At 59.8% G+C, this 13,113-nt stretch overlaps 1 protein-coding gene across 9 annotated transcripts in view; it reads left to right on the forward strand.

Annotated features, from left to right (window-relative positions):
* The window catches only part of MYO18A (myosin XVIIIA), a 95,714-nt gene that overhangs the window by 42,249 nt on the left and 40,352 nt on the right, over window positions 1–13,113 (forward strand). For 6 of the 9 annotated variants that reach the window (XR_011468437.1, XM_070394375.1, XM_070394379.1 and 3 more), the window contains exons 3-13: window positions 4,279–4,314; window positions 6,249–6,336; window positions 6,540–6,646; window positions 6,763–6,939; window positions 7,293–7,506; window positions 7,649–7,791; window positions 8,364–8,464; window positions 9,276–9,339; window positions 9,752–9,896; window positions 12,350–12,526; window positions 12,744–12,834. Coding sequence is in view for 8 of the 9 variants with exons in the window: in XM_070394375.1 (XP_070250476.1) it covers window positions 4,279–4,314; window positions 6,249–6,336; window positions 6,540–6,646; window positions 6,763–6,939; window positions 7,293–7,506; window positions 7,649–7,791; window positions 8,364–8,464; window positions 9,276–9,339; window positions 9,752–9,896; window positions 12,350–12,526; window positions 12,744–12,834 (1,343 nt within the window). In the remaining variant the exon portion in view is untranslated. Of the gene's footprint in view, window positions 1–4,278; window positions 4,315–4,335; window positions 4,423–6,248; window positions 6,337–6,539; window positions 6,647–6,762; window positions 6,940–7,292; window positions 7,507–7,648; window positions 7,792–8,363; window positions 8,465–9,275; window positions 9,340–9,751; window positions 9,897–11,145; window positions 11,748–12,349; window positions 12,527–12,743; window positions 12,835–13,113 lie in introns of those variants that run through there. The other 3 variants (XM_070394382.1, XM_070394377.1, XM_070394383.1) reach the window with 3 other exon arrangements.

Raw genomic sequence — 13,113 nt, forward strand, 5'->3', positions numbered from 1 at the left:
CTGCAGCCTTGAGAATGTGGGTGCGGAGTAGACAGGTGGGGAATTGCTCCCTAACTGTTGTTCTCATCAGGATGAGCAGACTCTGGGTCTGACAGCCCAGAAAACCAGGTGACCGAGGGACCACAAAGGCAGGAGGCCCCGGCATGAGGCCTAGGAACGGGTTGCCTGCCCTCTCTATGCTCCATCTCTGCTGTGTTTGGGCTGTGAGGGACTGGGCTCACCTGGATTGGGGCTTGGTCGCTGCCCCGTTGGATGGCACTAACTCTGGGGCACCTCATGGGCCTCCAGGGATTCTGTGTTGGCGTCTCACAGCTCCATGCTAAGCCTGGCAGGTGACAGCAGTTCCTGCTTGTCTTTGTGGGGGAGAGACACCACACGCTCAGATGCTGGCTGGAAAGCCTCTTGGAGCTATGCGTTGTTTGCTGCATGAATGGAAGGTCTGTTTCAGGGCTGGGCGTGAGGCCACACCTCTTACTTCCTCTGCGTGGGGCGGGCAGGAACACGGGCTGATGCTAATGTCTACCTGTATCTGTGTGACTGTAGCTAGAGGGCAGCTCCAAGGACGGCAGTGGCCCATCCAAGAGTCCGCAGCCTCCCACCAGCCCCGCACCTGCGGAGACTTCCCAGAGAACCAAGAGCCCCGTGCCCACACCGGCCATGAACGGCCTGGGGGCCGCCTCAGCAGATGGCCCAAGCGAGGAGGCCCCGGGCCTGTCTCGGAAGAAGGTGGCCCATGCAGTGAGGAAGGTGGTGAGCAAGGTGCTGCCCGGCGAGGAGCCGGGGAATGCCAGGGAACCTCCGAGCAGAGGGGTCAAGTCCCCTGAGCACCCAGCTCGAGGCAAGAGGGGAGAAAAGGCAGCCCCCGGCCCCAAGCCCCCTCCCCCTCCGCCTCCTCCCCCTGCTCCACCTAAGCCTGAAGCCAAGAAGGAGGCAGCCAAGGATGAGCTCTCCGTGGGCCTGCGGAGCCTGATGTCCCGGGGCAGGGGCAAGGACCACAAGCCCCGCAGCAGGCAGCCTCCTGGGAAGGGAGAGTCGCCCCCCAGCCAGGAGCCAGGCTCCCCGGGGAAACCAGGCTCCCCAGAGGTGGTGGACCCCCCCGCCAAGCCCGGAACCCCAGAGAAGCAGTGTTCCCCAGCCGCGCCACAAGAGCTGGCCGACTCGGGTTCCGCTGGCCCGAAGTCGAACCTCACTGGACCGCAGCAGTGCAAGTCACCAGCCCCTGACGGGCAGCAGGAGGTACCCGAGTGTGTCACTAACCTCCCCTGCCCCTCACCACCCTCCCTCGCTCGCTCACTCGCTCGAGGGCCAGGCACCCTCACAACCGGCTTCCCCCAGGCCACCCCACAGGCCCCGCGTGATGCAGAGGCTAGGCCCGAGCCTTTGCTGAAGGCGGGGCTGCATGGCTCCCCTAGATGGAATGCCAGAGCGGTGGCGGCCTGGGCTCTGTGATGGGGCTGCTAACCAGCATGCGGCTGTTCAGTGGGAGTCAGGGCTGGTCCTCAGCGATGTGGGCTCAGCCTGTGGCTCCAGACGCTACATCAAGGTCAGGAGTCTTAGCAGGTCCGTGCTAGGGTGGGAAGAACCGAAGTCAGGAGGCCTGTGTGCGTTCACCTCCCAGCCACTCACCCCAGTGGGATCTCGGCGAGGTCCCATCCCCGAGTCTTCATCTGTCGAGTCGGGAGGACGCAGGCCTTCAGTTCTTCTCGGTAGCCCTTGGGGCCAGAAGTATTTGAGAAATGAGTAATTTTTATATTTTAGAATGCCAGGCAGTGTACATAATGAGCAGCCACTCATAACCAGGCATTAGTATTTCCACCGCAAAACCTGTAAATGTTCACGCCGCAGAGGGATAGAATATAAACAGTCAGGACTGGCCACCAAAATAGCTGAGAAGCATCTTTTGGTCTTGGAGGGCTTTTTGGACGTTGGATTGCTTTGAAGGGTTCCTGTGAAGGTTAGAGGTGGTTCAGATAATGAATGCTCCCAGCCCAGTCCCTGGCATGGTGGGTGCTCCATAAATAAACGGTAGTATTGTAGGTAATGCTAATAACAGTAGTTATTAATACCATCATCGCCATCACTGCCTTCAGGCCTGGCACCAGGCCCCGGTGGCAGCAGGATTGTGAGGAGCCCTGTGCCTGGGTGGCTAGTGGGCACAGTGGGCCCCCTTTGGATCTGGGGCGCTGTCTGTCCACAATGTGCCTTCTGGGTGGGACAGGATGCTGAGAGGCAGAGGGGATAGGCAAGGGCGGTCAGCCCAGCCCTTGGCCATGGAAGGTGATGCCTGCTTGGCTGGTCCTAGGCGTGGGGCCAGTTCTCTTTAAGCTTTCCCATTGTGTAGAGACCCTTCTGAGGCCTCGTGAGGTGTGTGTGTGTTGCGGGGGAGGCGGGGACGGGGAGTGGGTGCAGTTTCACCAGTGCTTCTCCTTGCTCTTCCGTGCTCCTGGCTGGAAGGGGAGGGGCAGGGCACAGCCTACAGGCCTGTCCTGTCTCCAGCCCCTGGGATTCCTCAGGCCCCAGAACCCGTCTTGTGCCTATTCCATTCTTCTTGGGTTTCGCAGAACCTAGAGAGGAGCAGGCTGCAGCTCTCCCCAGCCCTCGTGGCTCACTCTGCAGCAGGAAACGGACCTCCTAGCACACAGGAGTTGGCAGGGGCATTTTGGTTTGATGGGCAGGGCATGAGGTGAACCATCCATCCCTGAGAAAACCTCCAAGGAGTGGCTCCTGGGCTGCTGCCCTCCCTCTGGCTCCCCGTCCTCCACCTCTCACTCGAGTGGAGTTGGGATCAGAGAAGAGCTCTGCTTGGCCTTCTGCCGCCTTGGCTGATGGCAGAGGCCAGAGGGTGCGTGGAAGAGCAGGGCCATCCTGGTGCTGAAGTGGTTAAGATGGTGAGAAGAAATAGCCTCAGAACTCTCAGGCACCCGTTCTTTCTTTCTTATCTGATCGTTTAAAACCTCAGATTGGTGCCTGGCTTGCCTTCCTGACCCTACTTCACTTACCCACTGGGTCCTAGTGGCTTCCTGGGCTAGCAGCTTGACATGCGGTGTCCCCACCACTCCCGGGGCCGGGACTAATGGTGGTTTAACCTCCAGGCAGGAGCTGCCCCCGAGGTCCGGCTGAGCCCCGCGGAGGAGGCCCACCTGCGGCTGGAGAGGATCTTCACCGCGCCTGTAATGCCACCTCCCGTGTGCGGTTCCCCAGGCCCTGGCCTCCTCCTGCCTGAGGCTGGCGGCCAGAGTGTGTGTGTCAGTGTGTGTGTGTGGGAGCACCTGCCTATGGAAGAGTGGTCCCTGGGTCCTGGGGGCCTCACAGTGGGCTTCCCACTTCAAGAAAGGAGAGAAGGGCTCTGTGGTGGGTCTGAGCACAGTGACGCCTGCTCCTCCAGGGAGCCCAGTGCCTGTGGGAGGGACCCCTCTTGGCTGGGGATCCAACCCCCTTTTCTGGCCCCGTCCTCTTGCCATGAGGACATGTCTTGGTGCCCAGGTCTGGTGGGTGTCGAGAGGGGAGCTGACACTCCCCTTTTTTGATGCCCCGGCTCTCCAGACCCAGGTGGGCCTGTTAACTCCTTGTCCATTTCTAAGAGGCAAGGCCCAAGGCCTGGCCGACTCCCCTCCCTCTCCAGAGAGGCCTTTAAGTGACCAGCTAGAGGCCGAGAGGTCAAGGTGCCTATACTCGGGCGGTTGGCATGTGGACCCGGATGGGGCGATGCCTCCACGTGCCATGGGTAGGGTGCCCGCCTGGGAGTGGTGCGGTGGTTCCGTGGGGGTTTGAAGAAGGGTCCTAGACTTGGGGCTACTGGTGGTCTTGCTGTCTGAGAAGTGCAGTGATGACATTTCTGAAGGGCAGCCTTGGCGGGAGGCGGGGGTGTATGGAGGCCAGGGACAGCCCTGTCCTGGGGTCTGAGGGCTACAGGGGAGCTAGGCCGGAAAATGCCCTAGAGACAAGGCGAGGGGCTCCCAGGGGAACAAGGCCCTGGATATGGTGAGGGGGCCTGGCCTGGCAGCACACAGAAGAGGAGCCTAATTCAGAATGGACTAGATGGCCAGCCTGGGAGAGACTGTGGCCAGGATGGCACAGTCCTGTCCTGCCCTGGGCTCAGTGCACCTGCCCGGGCCAGCAACCCTCCTCCTGGTGCTAAGCAAGTCCCACCCGTACCCACACCTTGGGCAGCCCGAGAGTGCCCGCCCACTTGGCCCAGGGTGCTTGCGGAAGGGGACGTGCGGATGGTCTGCTTGTCTTCACCCCTCTTCTTCTCTCTTCTTTGCTTGCTGCTGGTAGCTGGACCCTGAGGCCGCCTCTCCTGCCCACAGCCAGGTAGGGTGTTCCTGTCCCCCTCAGGAGCCCTCCACTTCCTCCGGGGACCACCTGCCACCCCCGGCCTGTACCTGGGCCGGCGTCTGTGCTCGGGCCTCATGCTGGAGTGTAAGGGCTCTTTCCCCTTCTGGTCCCCACCTGCTGTCCGGCGGGATCCTCCCGGGAGGCAGTGCTAAGAGCTGGAGATGGGGCAGCTCTGTGTCAGGCCCTTGGGGAGAGTCACTTGAGTTTGGCTTCTGTGGTACATGGTCCTTAGCCACTGGAGACCCAGGGTTTTGGTTTCTGGGTGTTTCAGTTCTGCTCGCTCTGGGTAGCTGAAAAGGCTCAATCCCTACCGTCCCCCGCCCCCCACCCCCACCCCCCCAGTCCCCATCCAAAGCCTGAAGATGCGGCTTTCTCTGTCTCCACCTGCTGGGCAATGTGGGAAACCCACCTTCGAATTAGCTCTGAAGGAGTTAGTTATAGGCCATGGCCCTTTGATGTCACCTTATACATCAGTCTTCAAACACTTGACCCGCAGAACGTGCTCATTCAAGACAAAGGTTTCGCCTGTCTCACACGGTTTTCAGAAGACAACACATACAAAATAATTTTGTTTTATAAAGTTACATTTCTTCAGATATAACAAACGAACCATTTTTTAATGTCTGCACTTAATTTAAGCTATAGGTACCCCATAGTGATCCTACTAATTGAAGGGCAAATTCACTGCCATGAGGCCGGGGACCACTGGGGTAGCCCCGCCTCCTCACACTGTAGCTGGGAAGGGCAGTCAGCGAGGGAGAGAGTTCTCTGAAGCCGGAATCCAACCTGGGAGCAGAACCCCAATCTCTCTTTCAGCTCTAGGAAACGGGACAGAGAAAATGCTTCCTCTTGTTATCCGTCTCGACCCCTCACCAGGGCTCAGTATCACAAAGCAGTGTGTGTGCCCAGGTCTCAGGAGGGTGGGGGACGCTAGCAGACGAATTGTACCTCAGAGCTGAGGATCCTCAGAGCTCGGGGTGACCCTCCCCCCAGCAGGGCCCCTGGATGACCTGTTGCCCCTTTGCCCACACACAACTAAAGGAGCCTGATGGGTCTGTCTCCCGTTTGCCAAGCTCCCCCTGGCACCATTCCTGCCCAGCCCAAGTTGTCTCATGGAGTGCCAGGGCTGGCAGCCCCACACCCTGCAAATGCTTCTTTCTGATTGGTGACCACTTGGGGCCTTAAGCGGCTCCCAGCCCCTCTATACCCATTCTGATGTCCATCTGTGTGGCATGCCTTGTATGGCCTTAGCATGTCCATGTAGGTCTGTGTACCTCCCGCCTTCTGAGGAGGCAGGGAGTAGGAGCCGCGAGGCTGGCGTGGGCATCTGGGCATTGCCTCTGCCCCGGGGAGCATCCTCTGGAGGGGCAGGCCAGGCTGAGGCTAGGACTCCGGCCCCACGTATCCTTCTGCACCGTGAGGTCCTCAGGAGACACTCCCGCCCCAGGCCTTGAGGAAATGCCCTTCCCCGGCTTGGTAAGGGAGGGCCCACCAGGATGCGGGAGAAGCTGGGCCTGAGAGGTCACAGCAGCTGTGGCCCAGGGAGGGCTGTGGGCTTAGGACACTAATCCCACCGGCTTCGCAGGGAGGTGGGGGAAAGGGCAGCTGAGGGTGGAACCTGCTGCTTTGTTTTCCAGGGATCGCTCTCTCCTGGACACATGCTCCCTGTGCCACTGGCTCTGTGTCCTTGTCCTCAAGGCTCCCCAGGACCACCACCCCCTCCTGGCTTCCCCACCTCTTCCCTCTGACACCGCTGACGTCCCTGTTCTGTGTCTGCCAACAACTGCCCCCTCCTCGCCCAGTGGCTCCTCTGGGAGCCCCTCCCCTCAAGTCCCTCCTCTCTCCCGTTGTCCTTGCCCCCGTTTTCCAGAACAGAGTCTGACTATGTATCCTTCCCCTCCCTCTGCCAGGTGAAGACGGAAGAGCAGATTGCAGCGGAGGAGGCCTGGCACGAGACAGAGAAGGTGTGGCTGGTCCATAAGGATGGCTTCTCTCTGGGTGAGCCTGGGGGCGCCCAGGGGCAGGTGCCCCGGCCTCTTGGGTTTCAGGGCTGGGGCGCTTTCTGCATCTGGAAAGGGCTGGGTGGTGAGCAAGGAGAGGCCGGTGATACCGTGGGGAGGAGGAGGCAGGGCCATAACGGGCCCAAAGAGGGTAGCCAAGCCTTCCCAGACCCACGCCTGACTGTCTGCGCCGCTCTGCAGCCAGTCAGCTCAAATCCCAGGAGCTCAGCTTGCCCGAGGGGAAGGTGCGCGTGAAGCTAGACCACGATGGAGCCATCCTGGATGTGGATGAGGACGACGTGGAGAAGGTTGGCAGGAGGCTGGTGGAGGGCACAGGAGGTGGGCTGAGCAGGGCAGGCCTGTCCGCTGGCAGTGCAGGCTGGTTCGGCTCCTTCAGTGCCCTCCCGCCTGTCCCTTCACACAGGCCAACGCCCCCTCCTGCGACCGTCTGGAAGACCTGGCCTCGCTGGTGTACCTCAATGAGTCCAGCGTGGTGCACACACTGCGCCAGCGCTACGGCGCTAGCCTGCTGCACACGTACGCCGGCCCCAGCCTGCTGGTCCTCAGCCCCCGGGGGGCCCCCGCTGTGTACTCCGAGAAGGTGTGATGCCCCCTGAACCACTGTGTTGCCTCATGGACCCACCCAGCCTCTACCGATCCCACCTTTTCTGGCTCTGCCCCTTCCCCTTGGCATCCCACTGGGCCCTGTCCACTCTCTCAGTTGACCTTGGGAAGAGGGTCATTTCAAGGGGTGAGGACAGAAAGCCCTTCCCCAACCTCTAACGGAGGCCGGAACGTGGCGAGGATCTGCATTTCCATGCCTGGCCTTCGCCTCGGGATCCCTCTGCTGCCCTGGAGTGAAAGGCCCAGAGAGATGTGGACCTTGGGGGCGAGGGGTGTCTGAGTGGACCAGCTAAGAGCCTATCCATCCTCCCCACCCCTCTCCTGCCCAAGGTGATGCACATGTTCAAGGGGTGTCGGCGGGAGGACATGGCACCCCACATCTATGCCGTGGCCCAGACGGCATACAGGGCAATGCTGATGAGCCGCCAGGACCAGTCCATCATCCTCCTGGGCAGCAGTGGCAGTGGCAAGACCACCAGCTGCCAGCACCTGGTGCAGTACCTGGCCACCATCGCAGGCACCGGCGGGAACAAGGTGTTTTCTGGTGAGGCAGGGGCAACTGAGGGACTGAGAATGGGCTTGGGAGAGAGGGTGGGGACGGAGGCCCCTGCTAGGTGCCCGCGTTTTTCTCCCTGGCCTCTCCGTGCCCCGGCTCTCCTGACGGCCCCTGGGCCTCTCTTCTCCAGTGGACAAGTGGCAGGCTCTGTACACCCTCCTGGAAGCCTTTGGGAACAGCCCCACCATCATGAACGGCAATGCCACCCGCTTCTCCCAGATCCTCTCCCTGGACTTCGACCAAGCTGGCCAGGTGGCCTCGGCCTCCATCCAGGTGAGGGGACACTCAGGGTGGTAGGCGAGTGACCACCCGGTTTCATGCCCTAGGAATCAGGCTCTCTCCTGTGTCCCATTTTCCTGGGATTCGACCCCAGCAAAACCGACCCTGGCACTGGAGTTGGCCTGCTCTGCCCACGCCTCCCCCATTCTGTTCCCTGTGCCTGCTGCCCTGGGTGGGGCCCAGCCAAGCCCCGCCCCGTGCTCAGGGCCTTCTCTCTGGTGGTTTCACCCAGGGGAGACTGGCTTGTCAGTAAAGGTAGGCCCCTTCTTTGCTAAATGAAATCTCTCACCACAACGTGTCCAGCTTCCCGCGGAGGCTGTGCTGAGGAAGTAGGCAGAGTGGCAGTGTCCTCCCATGAGCTGGGCCTGTCTCTATTCCACGCCCCCCCACACACACACCCTGGTTTCTGCCCGGGTTTGCCCCATGGGTGCTCTGGCCTCTGGTTGGGCACCTGGAGATTAACCAGCGGCCGCTGGCTCCGTGGGCCCGGTCCTCTCTGCCGTGGGGTGGGAGAAGTTTTTCCTGGCACTTCTCTCCTTTGCCCACACCCTTCATGCTGCGCACAGACGATGCTTCTGGAGAAACTGCGCGTGGCTCGGCGCCCGGCCAGCGAGGCCACCTTCAATGTCTTCTACTACCTGCTGGCCTGTGGGGATGGCACCCTCAGGTGAGATGGGACAGAGGGAACGGGAGGGAGCTTTGGGCTCCAGCCCCCTAGATCTTGCCTCTCGGTTGCATCCCGTCCCGTTTGCGTATTGCCAGGCCCTGAGGATGACAAGATGAGTGAGCCGAGACCCTGCCCGGCAGGAGCTCCCTTTGCCTGGGCACAGGGGTCTGGTTATGTGTGAGGGGCACAGTTAACCCTTCAGTGTTCCCGGTGCTTAGCTAGGATCTCTGCTAAGCCAGACCCAGCGAGAAAGCACCCTGAGGTACAGGCCCTCAGGAACTGGCCTGCGGTCACCCAGCTAGTAGGGAGCTGAGCCGGTCCACACGGGGGCCAAGAGCTTAACCCCTTCCCAGTGCCCTCCCTCTAAGCTGACCCTCCTGCCCCACGTTGGCTCCTCTGCCAGGCGCTTCCCTGAAGGCCTTCGGACTTGCTGTCGGTGTTCACTGACGAGAGGATAAATGATGAGGCTGAGCCGCAGCCTGTGGGCACTTCCTCTTTAGCTCTTCTTGTAACCGAGGGCACAGTCCCTGTCCTGCTGGACTCGCCCTTCAGGCAGGTTTCCTGCCCCCTCCCAGGGGTCTGGCTTGACACTCTGCATCAGGGCATCTCTGGTGACCTGTGCTGGGGAGACTGGTACCCTGACCAGGCATCCAGCCGATGAAGAAAGGCGGTAGCAGCTGGCCTGACTGCAGGGCGTGAGGAGCCGACAGAACTGAGTCTGGAAGCTGAGTCTGTCTGTCTCCACGCTGGTAGGGAGATGGCCTTGGCATCGGGACCAAGCACTGTGCTGATCCCTCATTTGTACCCCTAGGACAGAGCTCCACTTGAACCACTTGGCAGAGAACAATGTGTTCGGGATTGTGCCACTGGCCAAGGTGAGGGGGCCTGTGGGTACTGGGTTGACAGCCCTGGGCGTTGGGGGTAAAAGAAGCCTCAAATGCCTAGCCGGTGTGGCTCAGCTGGTTGAAGTGTTGTCCCTCCTTTACACCGAAAGGTTCCTGGTTCAGTTCCCGGTCAGGGCGAGTATGGGAAGGCAACCAATCGATGTTTCTCTCTCTCTCTCTTCCCCTCTCTAAAGTCAATAAGCATGTCCTGGGGGGAGGATTAAAAACAAGAAGAAGAAGAAGCCTCCAATGGCTTGCAGTGCCCGTGAGAATAGCAGGAGCCCAGCTCCAGCTGGGTGGCTCTCCCCTAGCCTTGCCCTCCCTGAGGGCATGGGGGTCTGCTGCGGGGGGAGGGGGCAGCCCCTCTGAGATCGGGTGCCAGTGTGTTCCTCTGCCCCTGTAGCCCGAGGAGAAGCAGAAGGCAGCTCAGCAGTTCAGTAAGCTACAGGCGGCCATGAAGGTGCTGGGCATCTCCCCCGATGAGCAGAAAGCCTGCTGGCTCATCCTGGCTGCCATCTACCACCTGGGGGCTGCAGGAGCCACCAAAGGTAATCTGCCCAGGGTCCCCACAGTCTGGCTTGTCGCCCAGAGACCTTTGGGGGACCCTCCCACTCCCAGTTTGTCCTTGCCCAGCACAGACTCATCTGTTATCAGACACCCCTCTTTCACTGCGCCTCTTCCCAGCCCCCCACATCAGAGCAGAAGGCTCCCGACACCCGGAGAAGCAGCTCGGCCCATGGTGGCCGGAGGCCTGGATTTAGGTGGCCGTGAGCGGGAGCTCTGTGAAAGCAGGGGGTTGGGGCTTGGAGGCCGAGGGGGAAGAGAAGGGCCCGACTCAGAGCCGTCCCCTGGAATAACTCTTCTTCTTGTTCCCTTTCTGACAGAGGCCCCTGAGGAGCAAGAGGGTAACTGACCTTGGCCCCTCCCTGGGGTGTGGGGCCACTTGGCCCCCCTTGGTGCTTGCCCGGGGCTCTCTCTGGGGGCTGGGCTTGTTCTGTTGTAATGAGGGGACTGGCCTGGGAGAAACCTCTGGGTTGAGGTGGCGAGGGCAGCTGCTGGCGGTGGGCTTCTGGGAGTCCCCAAAATAGCTGCTCCTATCTGTTTTGCATCCAGACCCTGGAACCTCTCACGATGCCCTCGTTGGGCTCAGGTGGGGTAGGGTGGGCCTGCTTCCGGGGGTTTCCTAAGGCCAGTTTTCTCCGAGTCCACCCTTCTCTCCGCGGGTTTGGTAGCAGGTTTCTTTCTCTTGCATGTCAGGGTGAAGGCCACTAGGGGGCAGCAAGCACCGTGGTAACCAATGGGCTGCAATTTCGGCACTTGTGCTGGGGGCTTGTGAATGGCTAGAGCAGTGATGGCGAACCTTTTGAGCTCGGCGTGTCAGCATTTTGAAAAACCCTAACTTAACTCTGGTGCCGTGTCACATATAGAAATTGTTTGATTTGTGCAACCATAATAAAACAAAGACATCTTTTTGATATTTATTTTATATGTTTAAATGCCATTTAACAAAGAAAAATCAACCCAAAAAATGAGTTCGCGTGTCACCTCTGACACGCGTGTCATAGGTTCGCCATCAGTGGGCTAGAGCTTGGCCTGGCTTGGAAACTCCGCTGCCTTCCTCTGAGATGACGCTGATGGGCGGGCACTCTGAGCACCTCTTCACCTCTTTCTCCTCCAGTTTAGGGAAAGGGGAGCCTCTCATAGCACCCGGGCTTTGGCTTCATCTTCCTTCGGGATGTGAAGGGCTGCAGGCTGCTCAGCAGGAGCGAGGAAGCACTGGTGGGTGGGTGGGTGGATACAGGGAAGAACCGGCGTCTGGGTGTTAGGCTCCTTATGATCCCAGCAGGTGGCATCTCCACCAAAAAGGAAGCAGGCTCCGTTTTAAAGAAGTTATTCCCCAAACCGTAGGCGGCCGGGCGGGTGGGTGGCTGGCTGTGTCTTAAGGAAGTTCCTTCATTCTGAGGAGGTGACAAACCCCGGTTTCCTGTAACCAACCCTACTCAGGGCTGCCTGCAGGTGGAGAGAGAGCTCTGGGTGTGCAGCACATGGACCTGCCTTGTGAGCAGGGTCTGTTACCTCCTCAGAGCTTCCAGGGGGGTTGGGGCCTTGGAGGCTGAGGGGAAAGAGAAGTGTGTGTGTGTGTGTGTGTGTGTGTCTTTGGAGGTTCTTGTGTGTGTGTGTCAGGGTGATTACATCCTCCTGTGAGATTGTGCGTGCGAGTGTTTGTGTCCCCGAGCCTGAACGTGGTTGTGTTTTCCTGCCTGCTCGTCCTCACAAACCCCCACCCTCCACCACCCCTCCCCGTGGGCCTGGCGGGCTCCGTTGATGACTGTTTGCTAACATGCTGTTTTTCTTTGCATGCTGCATGCTGGTCCTTTGCCTTACAGAAGCTGCTGAAGGTAAAACCTTGTTTCTTGTTAGCTTTCCCTAATTGCCGTGATTAGACACATGTTGGCTGAGGCACTTCTGTCTGCGTGGGCTGCTTTCTTTCCTCTGAGGCTTCCTCATGTCCCCACTGCTGGGCCATGGGTGGGTGTTCGTGGTCCCCCCTGGCAGATGCCTGGAGGTAAGAGGGAGGGTCCTGATGCGTTCATGGAAGGGAAGGCGTTGTACTCCCTCCTGACCTGCCCCCCGAGGCACAGGTGGATCTCGGTGCTCATCGTAGGTGGGCTCTGGCTCATCCTCTGACTGCATTTCCCCAAGTTGGTACCCGGGAGCCAAGCCCTAAAAGGATGTTGAAAGCTGACAGGATGCCCTCTGGTGGCAGCAGTGTGTATTACCGCCTCTTTTAGGACCTGCTCATTCTCTGTCCCCCAGGGGCACAGGAAGCTGGCAGTTGCTGGCTGTCCTTGTTTTGCCTGAAGCCCTCTGGTGTCATCTGGGCTGGTTTTGCCTCTGGAAGATGCCTACTCCCCAGTCCAATGGGAACAGGGAGCCAAAGGGCATCAAATGGCCTCAGGAGGAAGACCCAAGGTACCAGATGGTTCTTTCTACCCCGTAGCTGGGCGCAAGCAGTTTGCCCGCCACGAGTGGGCCCAGAAGGCCGCGTACCTGTTGGGCTGCAGCCTGGAGGAGCTCTCCTCGTCCATCTTTAAGCACCAGTACAAGGGTGGCACCCTGCAGCGCTCCACCTCCTTCCGCCAGGGCCCCGAGGAGAGCGGCCTGGGAGATGGGACAGGTACCCTGAGCCCCTTGGCTGGTGAATGTCATTGGGAGGCTTCATCCAGGGCTCACTGCTCTCTCTGCCATGGGGAGACTGCTGGGGCGACTAGAACGTCCATCAGGGGGAAAGGGAGCCCCAAGACCCCTGCTGACTTGGCCCTGGGTAGGGAGGGAACATACCCAGGTGGGGATCCCCGGGAGCAGGAGACATGTCTGATCCCCTTGCCCCACAGGCCCCAAACTGAGTGCGCTGGAGTGCTTAGAGGGCATGGCGTCCAGCCTCTACAGCGAGCTCTTCACCCTTCTTGTCTCTCTGGTGAACAGGTGAGTGCCAAGCGGGAGGGTCCAGGAGCTCACAGGCCTCCTGCCTTGACCAAGATGGACTAGAAGCCTCTGTGCTGTGTGATTGCCGAGGTAGAGCCATGCTCCACCAGCAGATGGCTCCGTGTCCTTAGAGGCCAGTGATGGCGAACCTATGACACGCGTGTCAGAGGTGACACGCAAACTCATTTTTTTGGGTTGATTTTTCTTTGTTAAATGGCATTTATATATATAAAATAAATATCAAAAATATAAGTCTTTGTTTTACTATGGTTGCAAATA

This window comes from Myotis yumanensis, unplaced genomic scaffold, assembly GCF_028538775.1.
Source record: "Myotis yumanensis isolate MYYU_CA2020_CCGP unplaced genomic scaffold, mMyoYum1.0.hap1 SCAF_16, whole genome shotgun sequence".
Taxonomy (NCBI): domain Eukaryota; kingdom Metazoa; phylum Chordata; class Mammalia; order Chiroptera; family Vespertilionidae; genus Myotis; species Myotis yumanensis.